Source organism: Sporisorium graminicola, chromosome SGRAM_6 (assembly GCF_005498985.1).
Source record: "Sporisorium graminicola strain CBS 10092 chromosome SGRAM_6, whole genome shotgun sequence".
Lineage (NCBI taxonomy): Eukaryota > Fungi > Basidiomycota > Ustilaginomycetes > Ustilaginales > Ustilaginaceae > Sporisorium > Sporisorium graminicola.
The window spans coordinates 277645-294389 of record NC_043736.1 but is presented as its reverse complement, the minus strand read 5'-3'; the positions used below and the strand labels follow the sequence as shown (position 1 = coordinate 294389).

Here is a 16745-nt window from a genome sequence, read left to right as displayed (position 1 = left end):
CGCTCGAGCTTGGCTTACGAGGCCGTTGTCCCTTGTTTTCTGGCAACTAATCCCCACCAATCGGTCCCCGGTAATCACGAAACGGCACCAACTAAAAACAGATCGCCTTCTGAATCTCTCGCAGCTGCCGAAGACAGCGCTCGTCGTTCAACTGCTGGCTTGTGCGTTGTCGCTGCTGCTCGTCTGTCACCGCACAGTCGCCTCTCTAGCTGGGACGATCAATCTCCGAGAATCGATTGTGGCAATCATGGCACTCAACTGGGTCATGCTCGACCAGGAGGGTCGCAAACCTCTGCCACTGCCGCAGGAAGAGGTGCTTTGCCACGTCCGCAAGGTTTCGCTACAGTGAGTGCGCCCGAGAGATCTCCCGTCGAGGTCGCAACAACGCTTGCTGATGCACCGAGAACCGTCTGATGGGCGATCACAGGCTCGAGTACGCACCTCGGCACCTCACCTACAAAGCGGAAGGAGATGCTCTGATCTCTTCTCATCGTGTGAGTTACTCTTCGTTCATCTGCAGCACTGAGGGCACTGAGCAAGACCGTTGACGCGATCCCGCTTGCTTTACCCACACATGCGCTGCTCACAGTTTGTCTTCATTCGACAACCCCAACTCCCCGCTGCGGATGCTGCTGCGGCAGAGACGGCGCTCAAGTCGCTCTCGGTGCCACTCGATCATTTCCAGTCGAGCAAATATGTGATTCCCATCTTCACTGCACCTTACCTTCAGGCCGACGTCTACTCGGTCGCGCAAGGTGGATTACCGGAACGCCAGCCCGGCGAAGAATCGCACCCTGTGGGCAAGCTCAAGCTGTGGTTCATGGAGTCCGGTGGCTTGGCTTTTCGTGACGCGGTTGACAAAGCCAAAGCCAAGTGGCAGCAGCGACGCCAGGACGAGCAGGACGAGAATGCTTTGCGTAAGTGGATGTCGCCGATACCCGTGAGAAGCGGGGACCTTTCAGCTGACAAGATCTGTTTCCTCTCGACATTCACCTGCAACACGCAGCGGCATACGAGCCACAAGCACCTTGATGCCCTCCGCAATGAGAAACAACGTCCCAAGCCATTTGCCACTGTATGTGTTCCGGTGTGACTCGCGCTATTCAGTTCCAGCTCTCACACATATTGAGAAGCTGGACGGACCCTGCAGCAACTGGAGGAGCCCGATCAATTAATCGATCGGGAACTCTGAGACGCAAGATCTCGCTCTCGAAGAGCTCTTCGGACTTGTGCAAGCAAAAGCCGTCTTCGGCTAATAATTGCTCTTAATTCACCCTCTAACCCCGTATTGCTGGGCCGATGGGGGGTTTTCACCGATCAAGAGACCGAACCAGGTTGGACAGCCACCATGAAGATAAGTGGCGCGCACACCATCGTCGTGGAGAAGTCTCGGTTGTGAAGCTACGACTTGCGCGAGTAGAAATGTGGGCTATCGGTCGTTCCAAAGCTGCGGAAGGGTGCATCCTTTCCGCGTTGCGTCGGACGACATACGCTTCACTCGAGTCTAATGCACGAGTCACGCAGAAAAGGCCTCCGAGTCACGGTCGGGCTACACTCCATCCCTTCGCATGATTGTTGACGTGGACTTTAGCGTCCACCAGAACGAGGCGCGAGCGAAGCGCAATAGGCACTCACAAGCTTTGGCGGTCCAGGTTGGCTTTCCGTTGAATCCACCGAAGAGGCTTCAGGTCGTATAGCGCTCACTCCTTTTCCCACTTAGCACTGGCGCCCTGCTCGCTGTTTGCTTGTGGCAAATGTGGCAAATTAGTTGGTTGTGTGGGGGTCGCGCGACTCTGCCGGCAATCGCGATGGTTGGCAAGTGATTCCAATCGCCTTTCTTACGTCCACAGCTGCGAAATGAAGCAAGCCGGCACCAGATTACTTCTGACCTTAGGACAGATGCCATGAGGAGCAAGCGTGGTAGCTAATACTATACAGTATAGGCGACATAGCGCAGCTCGGACAATTCATCGGCTTTGCATTTTCGCGCCAACCGTGCTCACTCTGCCACAGCGCTGTCACTTGATGTTGTCCACTGTCGAGTTTAGCGAAATTTGATTTTGCCGGAATTTTTTTCTTTTCCCTTCCCTCGAAGTAAGTACACAGGATTGACAGGAGCGCAGCCAGTGAAACAGCGCAGCCGCCTTCTTTTAGGGCAATTCGCTTGCTACGCCCTCTCTCCCTGGTAACCTCTGGCCCTGGCATGATCATATAGGCAACGACCACCATCCTTGCCTCGTTCTTGCTTCCTCTACCTCCACCATTACATCCGATTGTCTGTTCGATCCTGAGCTCCAGCTCGACCCCATAGATACCTACTTCGATTCGGACCCAGGCCAATAAGTAGATCCGACTCTGTTCGCCATAACACAAGGACCCCCTCCCCGGTTCCAATCTTCTTCGTAGAGCGGCTTGGTCTTGGCTTGTCATGCACCAGCATAGCCCTTTTAGATCTTCGGCACTCTCATCATGACTTCCGACGGTAGGAGCCGCAGTCAACATCGTCCGCACCATGCACCATCATATTACGGTGCGGAACAACCCCCTCTTTCCCAACAACATCCTTCCTCGGCTTCCCAAGCTGCGCTCAGATCCAGTTCGTCTCGCTCCCACTCGTCGACTTCAGATACTCGCCTAGGGTCTGTTCACCAGCTCTCTACTTCCGACAAAAAGGAAGGTCGTTCATCGTCTTCTTCTTCCGCATCTCTCCACTCTTCGGCCGACCACCACGAAGAGCACGCCGACTTGCCGGGCCCGCTGCCAACCACGCAGACGCTCCAGCCTCTCACCTCGCGTCTGTCGAGAGCGGACTCGCGCTCCAAGACACAGCAGCATGCTGGCAGCGAGACCAGCAGCACCGGTCGCCCGCGTTCGGCCTCCAACCGCTCCGTCTCGTACCTCGACGCCTCTACGCCGAAAAGCCCCGATTTGCAGCGCGCTTCGTCGCGTGTCTCGTCAATACACCGATGTGCCGATCCGCACTACCCGGCGTCTGCGCTGGCTCTGACGCTGACCAAGTCCGAGGATCCAGAGGCGGTGTACATCGACTGGCCGGCGGACGACCCGGATAACCCGTTCAACTGGCCCAAGGCGAGAAAGTGGCTGCTGGTCTCGGTGTGTTTTATGTTCACGGCGTGTACGGCTTTCAACGGATGCGGGTATCCTTCGGCGTCGTTCCAGGCCTCGTATGATTTGCATACGACCCAGTTGGTGTATCTGTGCGGGAACACGGCGTTTCTGTTCGCCGTGTCGAGTGCGCCCTTAGTTCTCGCGCCTTTGAGCGAGGTGTATGGAAGAAGCCCAATTTATCTTACTGCCGCGCTGGCTTTCACAGTGCTATTTATCCCGCAGGCACTGGCCAAGAACATCACCACGATCATCGTGGTTAGGTTTTTCCAGGGCATGGCGGCGTCTGTGGGCAACTCGTTAGTCGCAGGCAGCGTGTCGGACGTCTTCCACGCCAACGAACGCGGTTTGCCCATGTCGCTCTACTCGATCGCCGTCTACGTCTCGCAAGGTGTCTCGCCCTACATCTCGTCCGTCACCGTCAACCGCGCCAGCTGGCGCATTATGTTCTGGTGGCAGGGCGGCATGGCGCTCCTGACGTACGTCGCCATGTGGCTCGTGCTCAAAGAGACCCGTGGACCGGTCCTGCTCTCGCGGCGCGCCAAGAAGCTCACGCAGGAGACGGGCCGGATGCACAAGTGCAGAGCCGACGACGAGCGCATGAGCTTCCTTATCATGGTCAAGGTGTCGCTTTTCCGGCCGATGCAGTATCTCATCCTCGAACCAGTCGTGCTCAGCTTTTCTCTCTGGATCGGATTCCTGTGGGGAATCATCTTTATCTCGCTCGAAGCGATTCCTATCGTGTTTAGCCAGTACGGATGGAACTCGGAACAGCAACACTTGGCGTTGCTCACCATCGCCGTTGGCGGTGCGATCGGTTACTTTGCCAACTTCCACCAGGAGAAGCTGTACGCTGCTGCGGCGCGCAAGCATGGCGGCAAGCCGCCGCCGGAAGCGAGGCTGTACTACGCAGCCGCCGGCGCGGTGCTGGCGCCCGTCGGGCTCTTCATCTTCGCCTGGACCGGCCGGGTGGGCATCACCCCCGCTGCCCCCCTCATCGGACTGACAATCTTCAACGCCGCCCTATACCCGGTCTACCTGGCCGTCTTCAGCTACCTGGCCGACTGTTACGAGCGGTACGCTTCGAGTGCGCTGGCTGCACAGAGTTTTTTGCGCAACGTTTTTGCTGCTGCGTTCCCGTTATTTTCGCAGCAGATGTATGAGCAGTTGACGCCCAAGTATGCGTCGACGGTACTGGCGTGCATTTCGGCGGTGTTGGGGGTGGTGCCGTTTGCGTTGCTCAAGTACGGCGATCAGATCCGAAAGCGCAGTCGCGCGGCGATGGCCTTGGAGAGGGAGGAGAGGGAGGCCGAGGATTTTTTGGCGCATGAACACGAGAAGCAGTCGAGGAGGGAGGCCAGGCGAGCCGCGCGGGCGGCTAGGCAAGCCGAGTTCGATGTGGAGAAGATGGTAGATGGGGAGGTTGGCAGCGGGCAAGTGGCGCAGCGTGGGGATGGTGGGGACGAGGAGACCATCAGCTCGGGTAGTGTCACGCCTGCTATTGTCGGTGGCGGTGGTGGCCAATCGAAGGGGATCAGACCGGAGGACTGCGTCGACTGTAACGACTTCAAGCGCTTGCCTCCTACCAGCATCGCGTGATGGCGCACATTGTGACCCCCGCTTCATCATCACGTCGACGCCTTCGACCGCCACATTTCAGCATTGTTGTGTTTTGTTTGCAATTCATTTTTCATCTTGTCACATTTGATCAACATTCGTGTGTCTGCTGTGCAGTCATCACTGAGCCTCGCCAGACGTCGCAGCTGCAGCTTTGCCCCTCGACTTGAGACCGCCAGCCTTGTTTTGCAGCGCCGAGCTCTTGGCGCCGCCCTCCTTGTCCTCACCCACACCTTCATCCTGGCCGTCCTTCTCCTGCCCATCTTTCTTCTCGAGCGTCTGCCCAAACTCGTTGCGCCTCGTCGGATCCACGCCGTAGATCCACCTCTGGTACAAGGCAACGAAGAACACCACATCGTCCCTGAAGCACGCCAAGCGATGCAGCATGGGCATCTTGATGCAGAATGCAAACATGTCGTCCACAAACGTGCCCAGGATCTTGTAGACAAACGTCTTGCTGTTCATCCCCGCCGTGCTCTTGAGTTTGTAGTTGACGATCAGCTGCGGCACGAGGGATACGAAGCCGAACGCATACACAAACGAGGTGGCGGTCGAGATGATGAACGACCACCAGCCGCGGTGGGTCTGGTAGAGGGCCGAGTAGATCGTGTATCCGACGAGGAGCGGTCCGACGGCGATACCGACGTACTTGAATGCCAGTCGGTCGTATTCCTGCGTCTTTTTCTCCTCCACCGACAGCTTGTGTTTGTCCGAGATCTTGAGGCGATAGCCCAACACCGAGTTGGGCGCAGCAACGACGCCGACGGATACAGCTTTGGTCAGCTTCCAACACTCGACCACCACCCCCACCGCTTGACCCGCCAGAATCATCCAGCTTGTGTCTTCGTTGTTGTCCAACAGATACAAAGTGATGATCAGCTGCACCACGATGTTGGTCACGATCGACCCGACACTGACACCGGCGAGATCATCCTTGTTCTTCCAATGCCTGACGTCGCTGCTAAAGGCCAAAAACTCGAACACGGAGTGCAAGATCGACACGACGATAGTCAACGCCAGGAACCACGGATTCGTTTCGAGCAGCATCGTCTTGATCATGTCGATTTCGCTTCCTGTCGCCGAACCCGTCGCTCCACCGCCGGCCGCTTGTTTGTCGAACGAGTCCGACAGCGAGGCGAGCATCTGGAACTTGAACCACGATTGATGGTAAAGTTGCACATGCAGCGGTAGTTCGTCGACTGTCTCGTTGATCGGATGCATGTGTTGCTTGAGCAGCCAGAAGTCGTTCGGGAAGACTGTCGGGTAGCGCAGGACATTGGGCGGTCGACCGGCTGCGTAGGCTTGCTCCAACAACGCTGCTGCTTGAGCGTCTGCAGGTGGAGGTGCAGCCACCATTTCGCCCGACGACGGATCGCGCACTACCGAGACGTGCTGCAGCAACGGTGGCGGCAGTTGACTCAGCTGGACGCCGAGGTCGCCCTGATCCTGTACGAGCGCCAAAGTGAGATTGCGATGCCAGTGCCCGACGATTTTGACTTTCTCCTCTTGCTCTTCTTGGTCGATGTCTTGGCTTGCGTTGTTGGAGGAGGAGGTGGTGTTGGCTTTGTCGAATAGGTTCTTTTCCACGCGTTTCTTCTTCAACGGCATCAGTCTCGACAGCAGTTTCCTCCGCCTGAACACTCCGAGCGGATGATGACTCGCATCTCTCGGGTCGGGCGATACGCCTTGCTGAGTCACCACCATATCAGCCCAGACACTCCCATTGTGTTTCCGGACCGCATCGTCCAGCGGCAGAACCAGATCGACGTCCCTCGACAGTGCCAAATCCGCCAATCGGATGTGGGACCACTTGACGGCAGCCATTGGCTTCAGCTCCTGTTTTCCGCTCTTCGTCCCCACGGAAGACGAGTAGACAATTCGAGCGTCATGACGCATCCCCTCATGCAGCGGATCGTGCAGCAAATCGGGAAACGCGTCGAAGGGGATCGCCGGGGCGTGAGCCAACCCGCTCTCTGGGATCAAGTCCGACAGCTGCGTCTTGACCATCTCTGCGCTCGGGGCCGTATCGGATGAGATGTAGATGTAGAAATCGAGCTCCACGTCGTCGTTCCAGAGGGGCACTGCGACATTGTCGGGGCCTTTGACTGCAGGTGGTGCGACCCAGCTGTTGGTCGGCACACTGGCACCCCCTTCGACGCCAGCAGTGGGTGAGGGCGCGACAGCCGATGCAGCCGACATTGAAGAGGCGGAGGAGGCTACGGGATCCACAAACTCACGTCCGAACAACTTGTTGATGTAGCCAGCGACAGGTGATTTGGGATTGGTCACTGCGTTGACACCAGCGTACATGATCAGCGCACGTGCTAGCGTCCATTTCCAGTCGGTGCGTTGCTGTTGTGGTTGCGCAGCTGCTGCAGTCCCACTGCGAGTCGCAGCTGCGTTCGACGACATACTGGAGAAGAAAGGACGACGGTGGCAGGTGATAACGAATGTATGTGGAAGAAGAAGTGAAAGCCCGAATCTGCATCAAGGTTCGGCAAATTGTCAAGTCTGTGCATTGCGCGTCTTTTTCACTGCCGGAAAAACAGACCTGCTTGCTCGCCGTTTTAGCGCACGTGCGATCTCGACATTTTCAGCTTGGCTGCCGCACTGGATTGCACCATCCCCCGACTCTTGCAGCGTCAACGGCAGCTCTCCTTCGAAAATATCTCTCGACAACACTCACAGCAAACTGCCGCTTCGCACAGCAAAATCGACAGGCAGATGAGTACAAAAAGATTCCGATTGATGTACCAATAAGGCACACCTAGTAGGCAGGCAGCTCGGCGCCGCGGAGGACAGGACCTCAAAGCTCCATGCTAATGTCATCGCGGTCGTCGGCATCCTGCAGCACCTCGTCCTCAAATGACGCAAGCCGCGATCCTTGCTCCGAGCCAGTGTCGTTCATCATGGCAACGTCCTCGCTGTCATAGACCACGCTGCTGTTGCTGCTGCTTGCCGGTCCCTGGCTGACCTGCCTGAGACTCTGAGCAGCATGTTCCAGATTCCTCACCACGTTCATCGACGCATCGTCGATGTTCTGCCCGCTCGTTCGGCGCAGCGGCGTCTGTGCAAGCGGAGACGACACCATCGACGGACGGTACGCTTGCAGCGTTGAGGGCTCGCCCATCGACTCGCCATAGCCGAACCGCGTCCCATGCGTGCCAAACTGGCTGAACCCGCTGGCGGACCGTTGTTGATGCAGTCGATGGTGCGGTTGCGGCGTCTGTCCGCGCACGATCCCAGCGGGAAAAGGTACTTGACCGTACAGACCTGCGTATCTCGCCGCTCTCGATGTGGCTCCGAGCTCCTCGTCGTCCGATCGCGCGCCCATGTTGGCTTCCGAGGCGTCGGCGACAGCCCCGTACGTGCCTGCTTCGGGCGATAAGGAGCGCTCAGGGGACGGCACGTCCGCGCGCACCTCCGCCAGTCGATGTTGTGGCCCACCGATGGCTCCTGGACGTCGGGTGGCCCAGTGACCCAGCATCTGGTCGATCTCACCCGTTGCAAAGTCTTGCTCACCTGCTGCACCCGGTGTAGCGCGCCCGCCCAGTGCAAGTTCATCCTCTTCGCCGTTTTGAGACGCAATCACGGGCGGCGGCAACGGTCTTCCTGCAAGATCTGTCCTCTGAGGTACGCGTGGCGGCGCCTCGCCTTCGCGGGCTCGTAGCCCGGCAGCAGCAGCAGCCGCGGCAAAGGCCGGTAGAATTCCCTGCGTTTGAGCGAGTCGGCCTTCCGTCTCGTCCTCACTCACGTCAGAGCCATCAACCGTGTCCAGACTCGCCAAGCTCGTCACCCTTCGGTCGCGCAAGTCTTGCCGCAGCATCGTCGTGGGCAGGCCCAAGGAGCCAGGCACAACACCACGACGAGCCGCTCGAGGCGCCTGCGCAGGGCTGTCGACAATCGAGCTTCGCGAAGGCGACGACGCGTTGGATGCAAAGGCACTCGATGCACTGGCCAAGCCATCCGCTACTCCGTCACGTCCTGTGGTGTACCACGGCGAGGCTGTCGAAGGTCCGGCTTCCCCCGTTGTCGTGCCTGTGTAGGGTGATGGCATCATGCCAAGGCGCGGAGCACCTGGTTCAGGTGTACTGCCCATCCACGCGTCGTTGTCCTCGCTCCCACTAGCAGCAAGCCTGTTTCCGACGCCCATGCCTGCAGAGGTGGAGGATTCCGGCTCAAGGCGATTTATCCGTGACGAGCCGTCGCGCTGAGCGTCCGCAAGACCGCGCGTGTCCACGGCAGAGCTGATCATGGTCGATGCGCCGGCGCTTACGCCTGTTCCATTCGAAGGAGCTCGACGTTGAGCTGGTTCAAATCCAAGAGGTTGAGTGCGCGCTGCTCGTACATCGGCGTGCCCAGATGCGGACAAGCCCAGATCCGTCCGAGAGCTGCTGCGAGTTCGCCCGTCGCGGGGATGGGACGGGCCATGAGACTCCCGGCCAGCGTCTCCAGCTAGCGGCCACCGCCTACGATTGGCATCATTGTCGTCTAGCCCATCAAGGTGGATATCTTCCGTGCGAGCGAGTCGTTGCGCACCAGGATCGCGAAGCACATCCGCTGTGTCGTTGGGCAGTGCGCCTGCAAAGCCAGGGTGTCCTGCCTCGTGCACAGCCATGGGCACGATATGCGGAGCAGCGCCGCCCTCGTCCTCTTGGCGGCCTGCCCGATGAGGCTCGCTGACCTTTTCGCGCTCCTTGTCCTTGGCCTCGCCTTCGTCTGCCTTGGCACTGCACCAATAGCGGTGGCCCATCTGCCAGCCCTTGCTCTGGCACTGCTTGCTGCAGTATTTGGCCTTGCGGCAGCGTCGGCACTTGGCGAATTCGCGAGGATACTCTTCCCACTTGCCACACAGCATGTTGGCGCACTGACGGATGCCGCCTCGCGACTCGTCCTTGCGACACGCATTGCGCATTATCACGCCAGCCCAGTACTGGATCTCCATGGTGAGCCGAGGCGCCGGGTAGGCAGCCGAACTGCGCGAGGAACGCAGTGTGAACTTCTCGGCAATGGAAAACACGTTGCGGCGCGGAGGCTCGGACGGGTCCCAGCTCTTGTTGCGCGTGGTAGCTTGTTCAAGCTCTTCGTTGAGCGCGTCCAGAGGGCCCATGAGCGAGGCTCCAGTGAAGTCGCTGGAATGGAAGAGTATGCGAACATGCGCGTATTTGGAGAGGTAGGCCAGCAACTGCAAGCTAAGCAGCACCTCTTCCTCGCGGTATACCACGTCGATGCCGGCGCGCGCGTTGGTGTCGGCGAGATTGTTGAGCTGCACGATGGCCGGGTGCGCCGCAGCTGCATCCGCAGCTGTAGGCTGCGTAGTTCTATGAGCTGCGGGACGGGCTTCGTCGCGTGAAGCAGCCTCCCGGTGCTGGTGCTGTTGTTGGACGTCCTGACGGGTCACCTGGATACCTTGCTGGTGGTGAACATGGTGAGCTCTGACTGCCTGTTCTGGATGCTGTGAATGGTGGTTATGGTGGTGGTGGTGGTGATGGTGGTGGAGGTGTTGTGGCTGCTGTTGCTGCTGATGATGATGATGGTGGTGATGCTGCGGCTGCTGTTGGAAAGGAAGAGGGGGCCTGGATTGTGACCCATCCGGCTGTGCACGCGTTTGCTCAGTTGGCTGACGCGACGAGTGCTCGACGTGCAGCTGTCGATCAAAGAGAGAGCTGTGATGGCTGTTAGCGTCTTGCGAGCCAACCTGTTCGGCGAGCGCCGTCGAAGCCAAGTTCGTCGAGGTGGCATCTCGGGACCCAGACGTGGTAGAAAAGTCACGCGAGGGTCGCACAGTGTCCTGTCGCTCGAACAGGGGCGGCGCTGTTGCGTTCGTCGGCCTGTTGGGCGTGACAAAGCTTTGGGCGGAGCGCTCTGGCACATCGTGGCCAGACAAGGGGGCCAAGGCGCGGCGAGCGGGGCGTGGCGTTCGGCGCTCCTCCAGATCATCGTCGACGCCGATCTCGCCCTCAGCATTGGGTGGCATGTGGTCCGAGTCGATCGAGCGTGTAGCGGAAGACTGAACCACGTCGACCTCGCTGTCGTCCGCATCGTCTGCAAACATCTCGGCATCCTCGGCGCCGTCCGAGCCGCTTCCGCTCGCTTCCGCTGCATGGCTACGTAAGTCGTCTGAGGAGCTGACCGCCATGAGGTTGGTGTTCTGTGCCTGCGCAGATGACAAAGCTCGAGGCGTACCATCGGGCGCGACGGCAGACGCGCTGCCAGATGAAGAGAGGGAAAGAGGGTCGATGGCATCGATCAATGGCAAGGTGGCATGCGCTTCATCAGCATCGACCACGGGCATTGGTGAAGCCTGTGGTGGGAGGAAGTCGTCGACGCTGCTTTGGGCTTCCATGTCGGCAAACACGGATGAGCGCCGTGCCGAGACGGGATCCTCGAGCGGAGTGGTAGGCCGCGTCTCTGTGACCAGACGGTCGCGCGTAGTGGGCGGAACGGATCCGGTACGAGCCGTCTGCAAGGTCTCTGCTAGGCGATGCGAGTCTGACCGTACTTCAGCAGCAGCAGCGGTGGTGTAGGTTGCATCCATACGAGTCGGTGCCTGAGGCATGGCATCGTTCGAGGGATGATGTCGCCGCGCGCGGTCGTCGTCGTTGACCGGGGCGAGATGAGCGTGAGAGGTGGAGGCGGGCTCGGCGCGTTCTCGATGTGAACGCTCCTCCCGACGTGCTTCGTGACGCTGGTGTTGCAGCAGGGCCTCCCTGCGTCGATCATCTTTGAGTCGGTCCATGCTGCGGAGGTACGATTCGAGCACGCGGATGGTGACGGGCACCATGCCTGCCTCGACCACACGGGTCCTGACGCTCTCGCTGCCGCGCACGCCAATGTTGACGACGCACTGAAAGGCGAGGCTCCACTTCCAGACGGCCTGCATCTCCTTGATGGAAAAGGCACGAGCCTGGGGAGAGGGCGTTTTGGGCACGGTACGCAGGATGCGAATGAGACGTTCGAGACCTCCATCTAGTGTGACCATTTCTCGGATGCGTGGCGAGGTCGAGGTAAGGTATGCGAGATGATTGAGCGAGTTGATGAGTGGCAATGTGGCGGTGCAGTCGATAGCTGTCGCAGGAGCAGTAGAGAGGCGAGGATAGGGAGGGAAATGCAAAAGTAAGCAAGCTGGACCTGAGGTAGGCAAGCGGACTACGAAGCGAAGACAGAAACTCACCTCTGCGATCATAGACGGCAGATGAGATGCAGACGCTCGCCTTGTTCTGGGCGGGGTTGCAGAAGTTGGACTCCCTCATAATTGGCGAAGGATGAGGTCACGTACGCAACGAGGTGCGCACGGACGATGGGCACGAATCTTGGTGTCTGTGCTGTGACAACGCTTTGCGGGATGGCAAACGAGCGGGCGAGCGGCAAGCGCAAGAATATGACTGCTGAGTCGCCAATGAAAGAAGCGCGGAAAGGCTACAAAGCTCTAGATGGTCCGCATCGAGCACCGCAGAGAGGAGGGCCCTCGTCAAGGGCGGAATGTTTGAATGAAGGTTCGAGGCGCCAGCCTGCTTCGAGACACAACGTAATGCTTGCTTGAATGTGTGAGCTGGTCGGACACGGGTACTGCTAGCACACTGGTACGAGGATCTGTCGTCCTAGATCGTCCCGCAAAGTCGAGGCCGGGGTTCAGCTACTGAATTTGGAATGACCGAGAGTGGTACGAGCGGCGCTGAAGAACGAGAGGCAAAAAATTTCGCTGATGAGTGGTAAAATCAGCAGCTTGGCTAGTTGATACCAGCTGTGGCGGGCAGAACAAGCCGCTGTGATGGTACCTGCAGGTAGGCGGCGCGAACGATGTAGAGATTCACGCCCTTGATCAAGGCAAAGATGCTGTTGCTGACAGGAGCGGATGTGTATGCAGATGCGAAGGGACGACGATGGCGGTTACTATGCGGACGAGCTGATGTTGGTGACGGCGGCAAAGATGGTGCCTGAGTCAACGTAAGTTGAGTCGGAATGGGACGCTAGATGTGCGATGGAGGGAAGTCGCAGGTACCGCCAAGATGCCGATGTATGAAGGATGGCAGAGCTGGTTGGCGCCTGACCGTTGCAACGTGTGGATATGGTTGAGGGAACTAGGGTGGTTGCAAGTCGAGTCGATACGAACGCTGAGCGAGAAAGAGAGAAAGGATGAAAGGGTTCAAGAGATGACGACGACGACGAGAGACAGAGAATGGCTGGCTACCTGAGTGAATGGAGAGACTGTCTGACTGGCGGGCTGAACTGCACTGAGGTGAGCTGAGCTGTAGGCAAAGCGGAGAAAGAGCGAAAATGCAGAGAACTGAAATCGGCGACAAATTGTCTGAGCGTTGGCCAGTGGACGCCGCCAAAGGAAGACAGAAAGCGGCAGAGAGCGAGGCACAGGTCGCCTGGTCGCGCCCCTCAGCCGCATCGACGACCGACTGAATTTCGCTATATCTGTGCCAGTCTGTGTCTCGCTTGGTTTTGAAAATTTGTTTGAAAATTACTGGCGCTGGGCCCGCGACGAACTCACTGCCTGTTGTCCATAGCTGAACGGAGAGTAGGACCGCAGTGCCTTGCAGCCGGTGCAGCTTGTTTGCAGAAAGGGTCCAATCTCATCCACACGCACACATAGCGCACTCCAATCACACAATTCGCAGCACCCGATTCGTTTTGCTTTCATTTCAAATCGAAGCTTTTGCGAACAACCACCCGATCCACCTTCAGGTCGTCTTTCTTCCTTGCAAGCCCAAAAGCCGCCTTGAGGCTCGGCTCGCCCGCTCTGCAGTCCCAGCCGACTCTTCGGCAGTTGATCGAGCACTAATGAAACACACACAAGAGCATTTGCTTCGAAGCGGGGATCCGATCACCGTCGACCAGGTGGGCTCCCCCATGTCGATTGCGTACAGTACATACAATTACCAGATCCGAGTGTGAGAAAGCACGGGAGCCGACAAAGCGCTCGAAGCAGACCGACACTGGAGACGCGCCACGCGGACCGTCTACGCCCCAATCCACAGCAACAAGAATTGCGCATGACGTCCGAGGCAAGTCGAGACCCCTTGCATCCTGGCTCTCTTTCCATCACTCTGTCTCCCTCTTCTTGCCAAACGCACAACTGGACGTCAACCTCGGCTGCGGGATGTATCGGTGGTCGATCGACGCCGCCCGTCAACCCCTGGCCTGTCCTCTGCACATAGAGCGGCATGACAAGGCGTAAAAGAAGCGTTCTCTCGTCTCGCTCTTTTTGTAACCGAGCCTTTCTTCCTGGCCGTCCAACATGGCCTGCGCTACACGAGTTCTTTGAAGCGCAGCTCCTCATTCCCGACCGCCTGTCTCTCTCCGCTGCCCATTCCTCTGCATGCACAGCCATCGCACACTCGTGACACGCATAGGAAAATGATGTATGCGTCAAGACTACTGAAGAACAATCAAATAAAGTGAGCTAGCATGAAGGGGAGAGTCGTGAATCGTTGAAGGATATGTTCAGATGCAGACCGAGAAGTCGAAGGATTATGTCAATGAAGATCGTGAAAAGGTAAGTTGAAGTAGGTCGACGAGATGGGATGATATCAGCACACAAGGTGGCGCCACACAAAGCAGCTGTTATACAAAGATGAGCATGAAGCCGGATCGTCATGCCGAGATCACCGGCCCCGTGTCTGGAAGCTTCGACCTTCCTGGTTCATAGGCGGAGCGAAAGGTTGGATGCGCCACGGCGCCGAGGTTGACAGTTGGAGAACAAAGCAAGAAAGACAAAAAGAGCGTGATTGTCAACCCTCGGCGATGCAAAGCCGCAGCCTCGTCCCTCCGTTTCGTCGCGGTCTATGCCCTAGTCGTCGTCCCTTCCATGCAATAGGAATGCCTCTATTGCGAAGGCTGGCCTCCTTGAGCGGCCGCCGCTGCGGCAGCAGCAGCGAGCAATGCGCTGTGGTTCTGGTAAGCCCAGTCGCGCGCAAACACACTCGCCTTGAGGAACTTCTTGTTGGCATACTTGCGGTACACAAACTGCTCCTCAAAGCCTGGATCCAGCAGACGCTCGAGCAACAGGTTGGCTCCGGGCACCAGCTGCTCCTCGGTAAAGTCCGAATAGTAGACAAACGCGTCGTCCCACTCGCCCCCAAGCATCTTCTTCGCCAAAAACATGCCCACCGCTGCGACAAGGCTGGGTCGAGCACGAAGGAAGCGGTGGTCGAGCAACGCAAGCTCCATCAAAAATTTAGACAAGGTGCGTGTGCGAATGTCGTAGTCGTCAGCCTTGGAGATCTTGCGCACCCACGAGTATGGCGAGCAGTATGACGAAATGTTGAAGTCGAGCGTCGAGAGGATGATGCGCTCGCCCTTGAGGATCTCCTCCTGCGAGTAGCCGCCCTCGGTCATGTATACGAACTCCTTGACGCTGGGCGCGAGGATCTCTTCGTACTTGGCTGCGATAAACATGGCCGTGACGCCGACGAGCTGCAGCTTGGCAAGGCTGACCACGCGCACGCTGAGGAAGCGGTCGACGACGTTGATGGCGATCCAAAGCGTCTCGGGCAGCATGTGGTAGCGCATGTGTACCTGCAAGAGCCAGTCGACCAGTGTCGCACGCATGTGCCAGTGGATCTCGCTCTGGAAGTCCATGTAGTTGGGGTTGGCCATGGTTTCCCTCTCGCACCGTGCCATGTAGCCGAAGATCTCTTGCGAGTATTCTGCTACCATGCTCGTGTCGCGCACTTCTTCCGGGTCCAAGCCCATGACGATAAGCTCGTCTTCGTGCGCTGCCAGGTCCGCCGAAAGCTGACCGGCGGCTACCGCTTCTGCGCGTTGAGCTTGCGCTCGCACCGCGCGTGGCTGGATGACTTCCTCCTGGTACCGGGACTTGATCAAGGCCACCTTGCGTCGTGCAGCCTCCTCGAGCTCAGGATGCAACGAGACGAGACCCTCGGGGTCAATGTTGAAGTCGAGCATGTCGCCGTCTTCGGCCGAGGTGACGCTCTCAGGCCTTGTGCCAGCATCGAGTCGCTCTGAATCGAGCCAATTGGCCTGGTCCGCGCCGGCATCTTCCGCCGTGTCGTCGTCGCTGCTCGACGTGGACTCGACGTCCGACATGTCGTCCTCTTCGACGTCATCGCCGTGCGTAGCAGGCAGATCTTGGAGCTCTGCATCCCCGCTCGATTCGCCTCGCATGCCTGATTTGAACGAGGCGGAGCTTTGGAATGGTGGAAGAAGGCGAGCCACTTCGACATCCATGGACTGGACTCCGCTCGAGGCGAGATCGCGCTGTTCGGACACGGATCGTGTTGGCCCAGGGAACCCCTCTTCTGTTATGGATCGCGAGCGAGCGTCACGTAGACGGGTCATACTTTTTGTGTGCTGAGCGCGAAGGCCATTGTGGCCGGGCGCCAATTTTGCAGCGCCATCCGTCTGAGCAGGTCCTTTTACTGCGCCAGCGCGATTGCTGACGTCTGAGAGGGCGGCACGTTGTGGCATGGCTTTCGGGTCGACTCGGAGCTTGCCGGCAGCGGAAGCGCCGACTGCCTTGACAGCTTTGCCTTTTGTCAGGTGAGTGGAAGAGGAAGCTTCTGTGAGGTGGATACGATCGCCACTGCGAGACGCTGGGATGCCGCCTGGTCGGGCAATACGGGACCTGGAGACAGCAGGTTGCTGTAGCAGTGAAGGTATGGCGCACCCATGAGAGAGCGGGATGGAATCAATGAGGTGTGTCAGCTGGCGATGAGCGATCAAAGAGGCAGGAACAGCATCGGGGCAGATTGAGAACGGGAGACTTACTCTGACTGCGGGTTGAGCCATATTGCTCCAGATATCAACGTATAAGACGCTTCGCGTTTCGAGACAAGCCTCGTAGCTCGGATCAGCAAGATAAGACGGATAGGAAGCAAGGGCGCATGAAACTCAGACAGGGCCAACTGTGTTGTGGCAGTGGGAGGATAGATGGTCTGACGAGATGGACAAGAAGATGGCGACGCCTCTCTCTTTTGCGGAAGATATTGCAGAGTGGCGGTGGTGCTGCTCCTCGGTTTTGAGACGGGCTC

The 16745-nt window shown here is 58.3% G+C and overlaps 5 protein-coding genes across 5 annotated transcripts; 2 read left to right on the top strand and 3 right to left on the bottom strand.

The window, feature by feature from the left end:
• Positions 1 to 247: 247 nt before the first annotated feature.
• EX895_005249 (uncharacterized protein) lies at positions 248 to 1032 on the top strand (the record flags this gene model as incomplete). Its single annotated transcript, XM_029885842.1, has 4 exons — positions 248 to 345; positions 428 to 494; positions 590 to 917; positions 1007 to 1032. The coding sequence occupies 4 exons, from the start codon at positions 248 to 250 to the stop codon at positions 1030 to 1032; spliced, it is 519 nt and encodes a 172-aa protein (XP_029737694.1).
• A 1437-nt stretch (positions 1033 to 2469) lies between these two features.
• Positions 2470 to 4725, top strand: EX895_005248 (uncharacterized protein; the record flags this gene model as incomplete). Its single annotated transcript, XM_029885841.1, has 1 exon — positions 2470 to 4725. The coding sequence occupies one exon, from the start codon at positions 2470 to 2472 to the stop codon at positions 4723 to 4725; it is 2256 nt and encodes a 751-aa protein (XP_029737693.1).
• Positions 4726 to 4863: 138 nt separating this feature from the next.
• EX895_005247 (uncharacterized protein) lies at positions 4864 to 7155 on the bottom strand (the record flags this gene model as incomplete). The annotated part of the gene is made up of 1 exon (XM_029885840.1): positions 4864 to 7155. One exon carries the CDS (start codon positions 7153 to 7155, stop codon positions 4864 to 4866), a length of 2292 nt encoding a protein of 763 aa, XP_029737692.1.
• Positions 7156 to 7549: 394 nt separating this feature from the next.
• EX895_005246 (uncharacterized protein) lies at positions 7550 to 11996 on the bottom strand (the record flags this gene model as incomplete). The annotated part of the gene is made up of 2 exons (XM_029885839.1): positions 7550 to 11811; positions 11918 to 11996. 2 exons carry the CDS (start codon positions 11994 to 11996, stop codon positions 7550 to 7552), a joined length of 4341 nt encoding a protein of 1446 aa, XP_029737691.1.
• Positions 11997 to 14577: 2581 nt separating this feature from the next.
• Positions 14578 to 16503, bottom strand: EX895_005245 (uncharacterized protein; the record flags this gene model as incomplete). The annotated part of the gene is made up of 2 exons (XM_029885838.1): positions 14578 to 16356; positions 16483 to 16503. The coding sequence occupies 2 exons, from the start codon at positions 16501 to 16503 to the stop codon at positions 14578 to 14580; spliced, it is 1800 nt and encodes a 599-aa protein (XP_029737690.1).
• Positions 16504 to 16745: the final 242 nt, after the last annotated feature.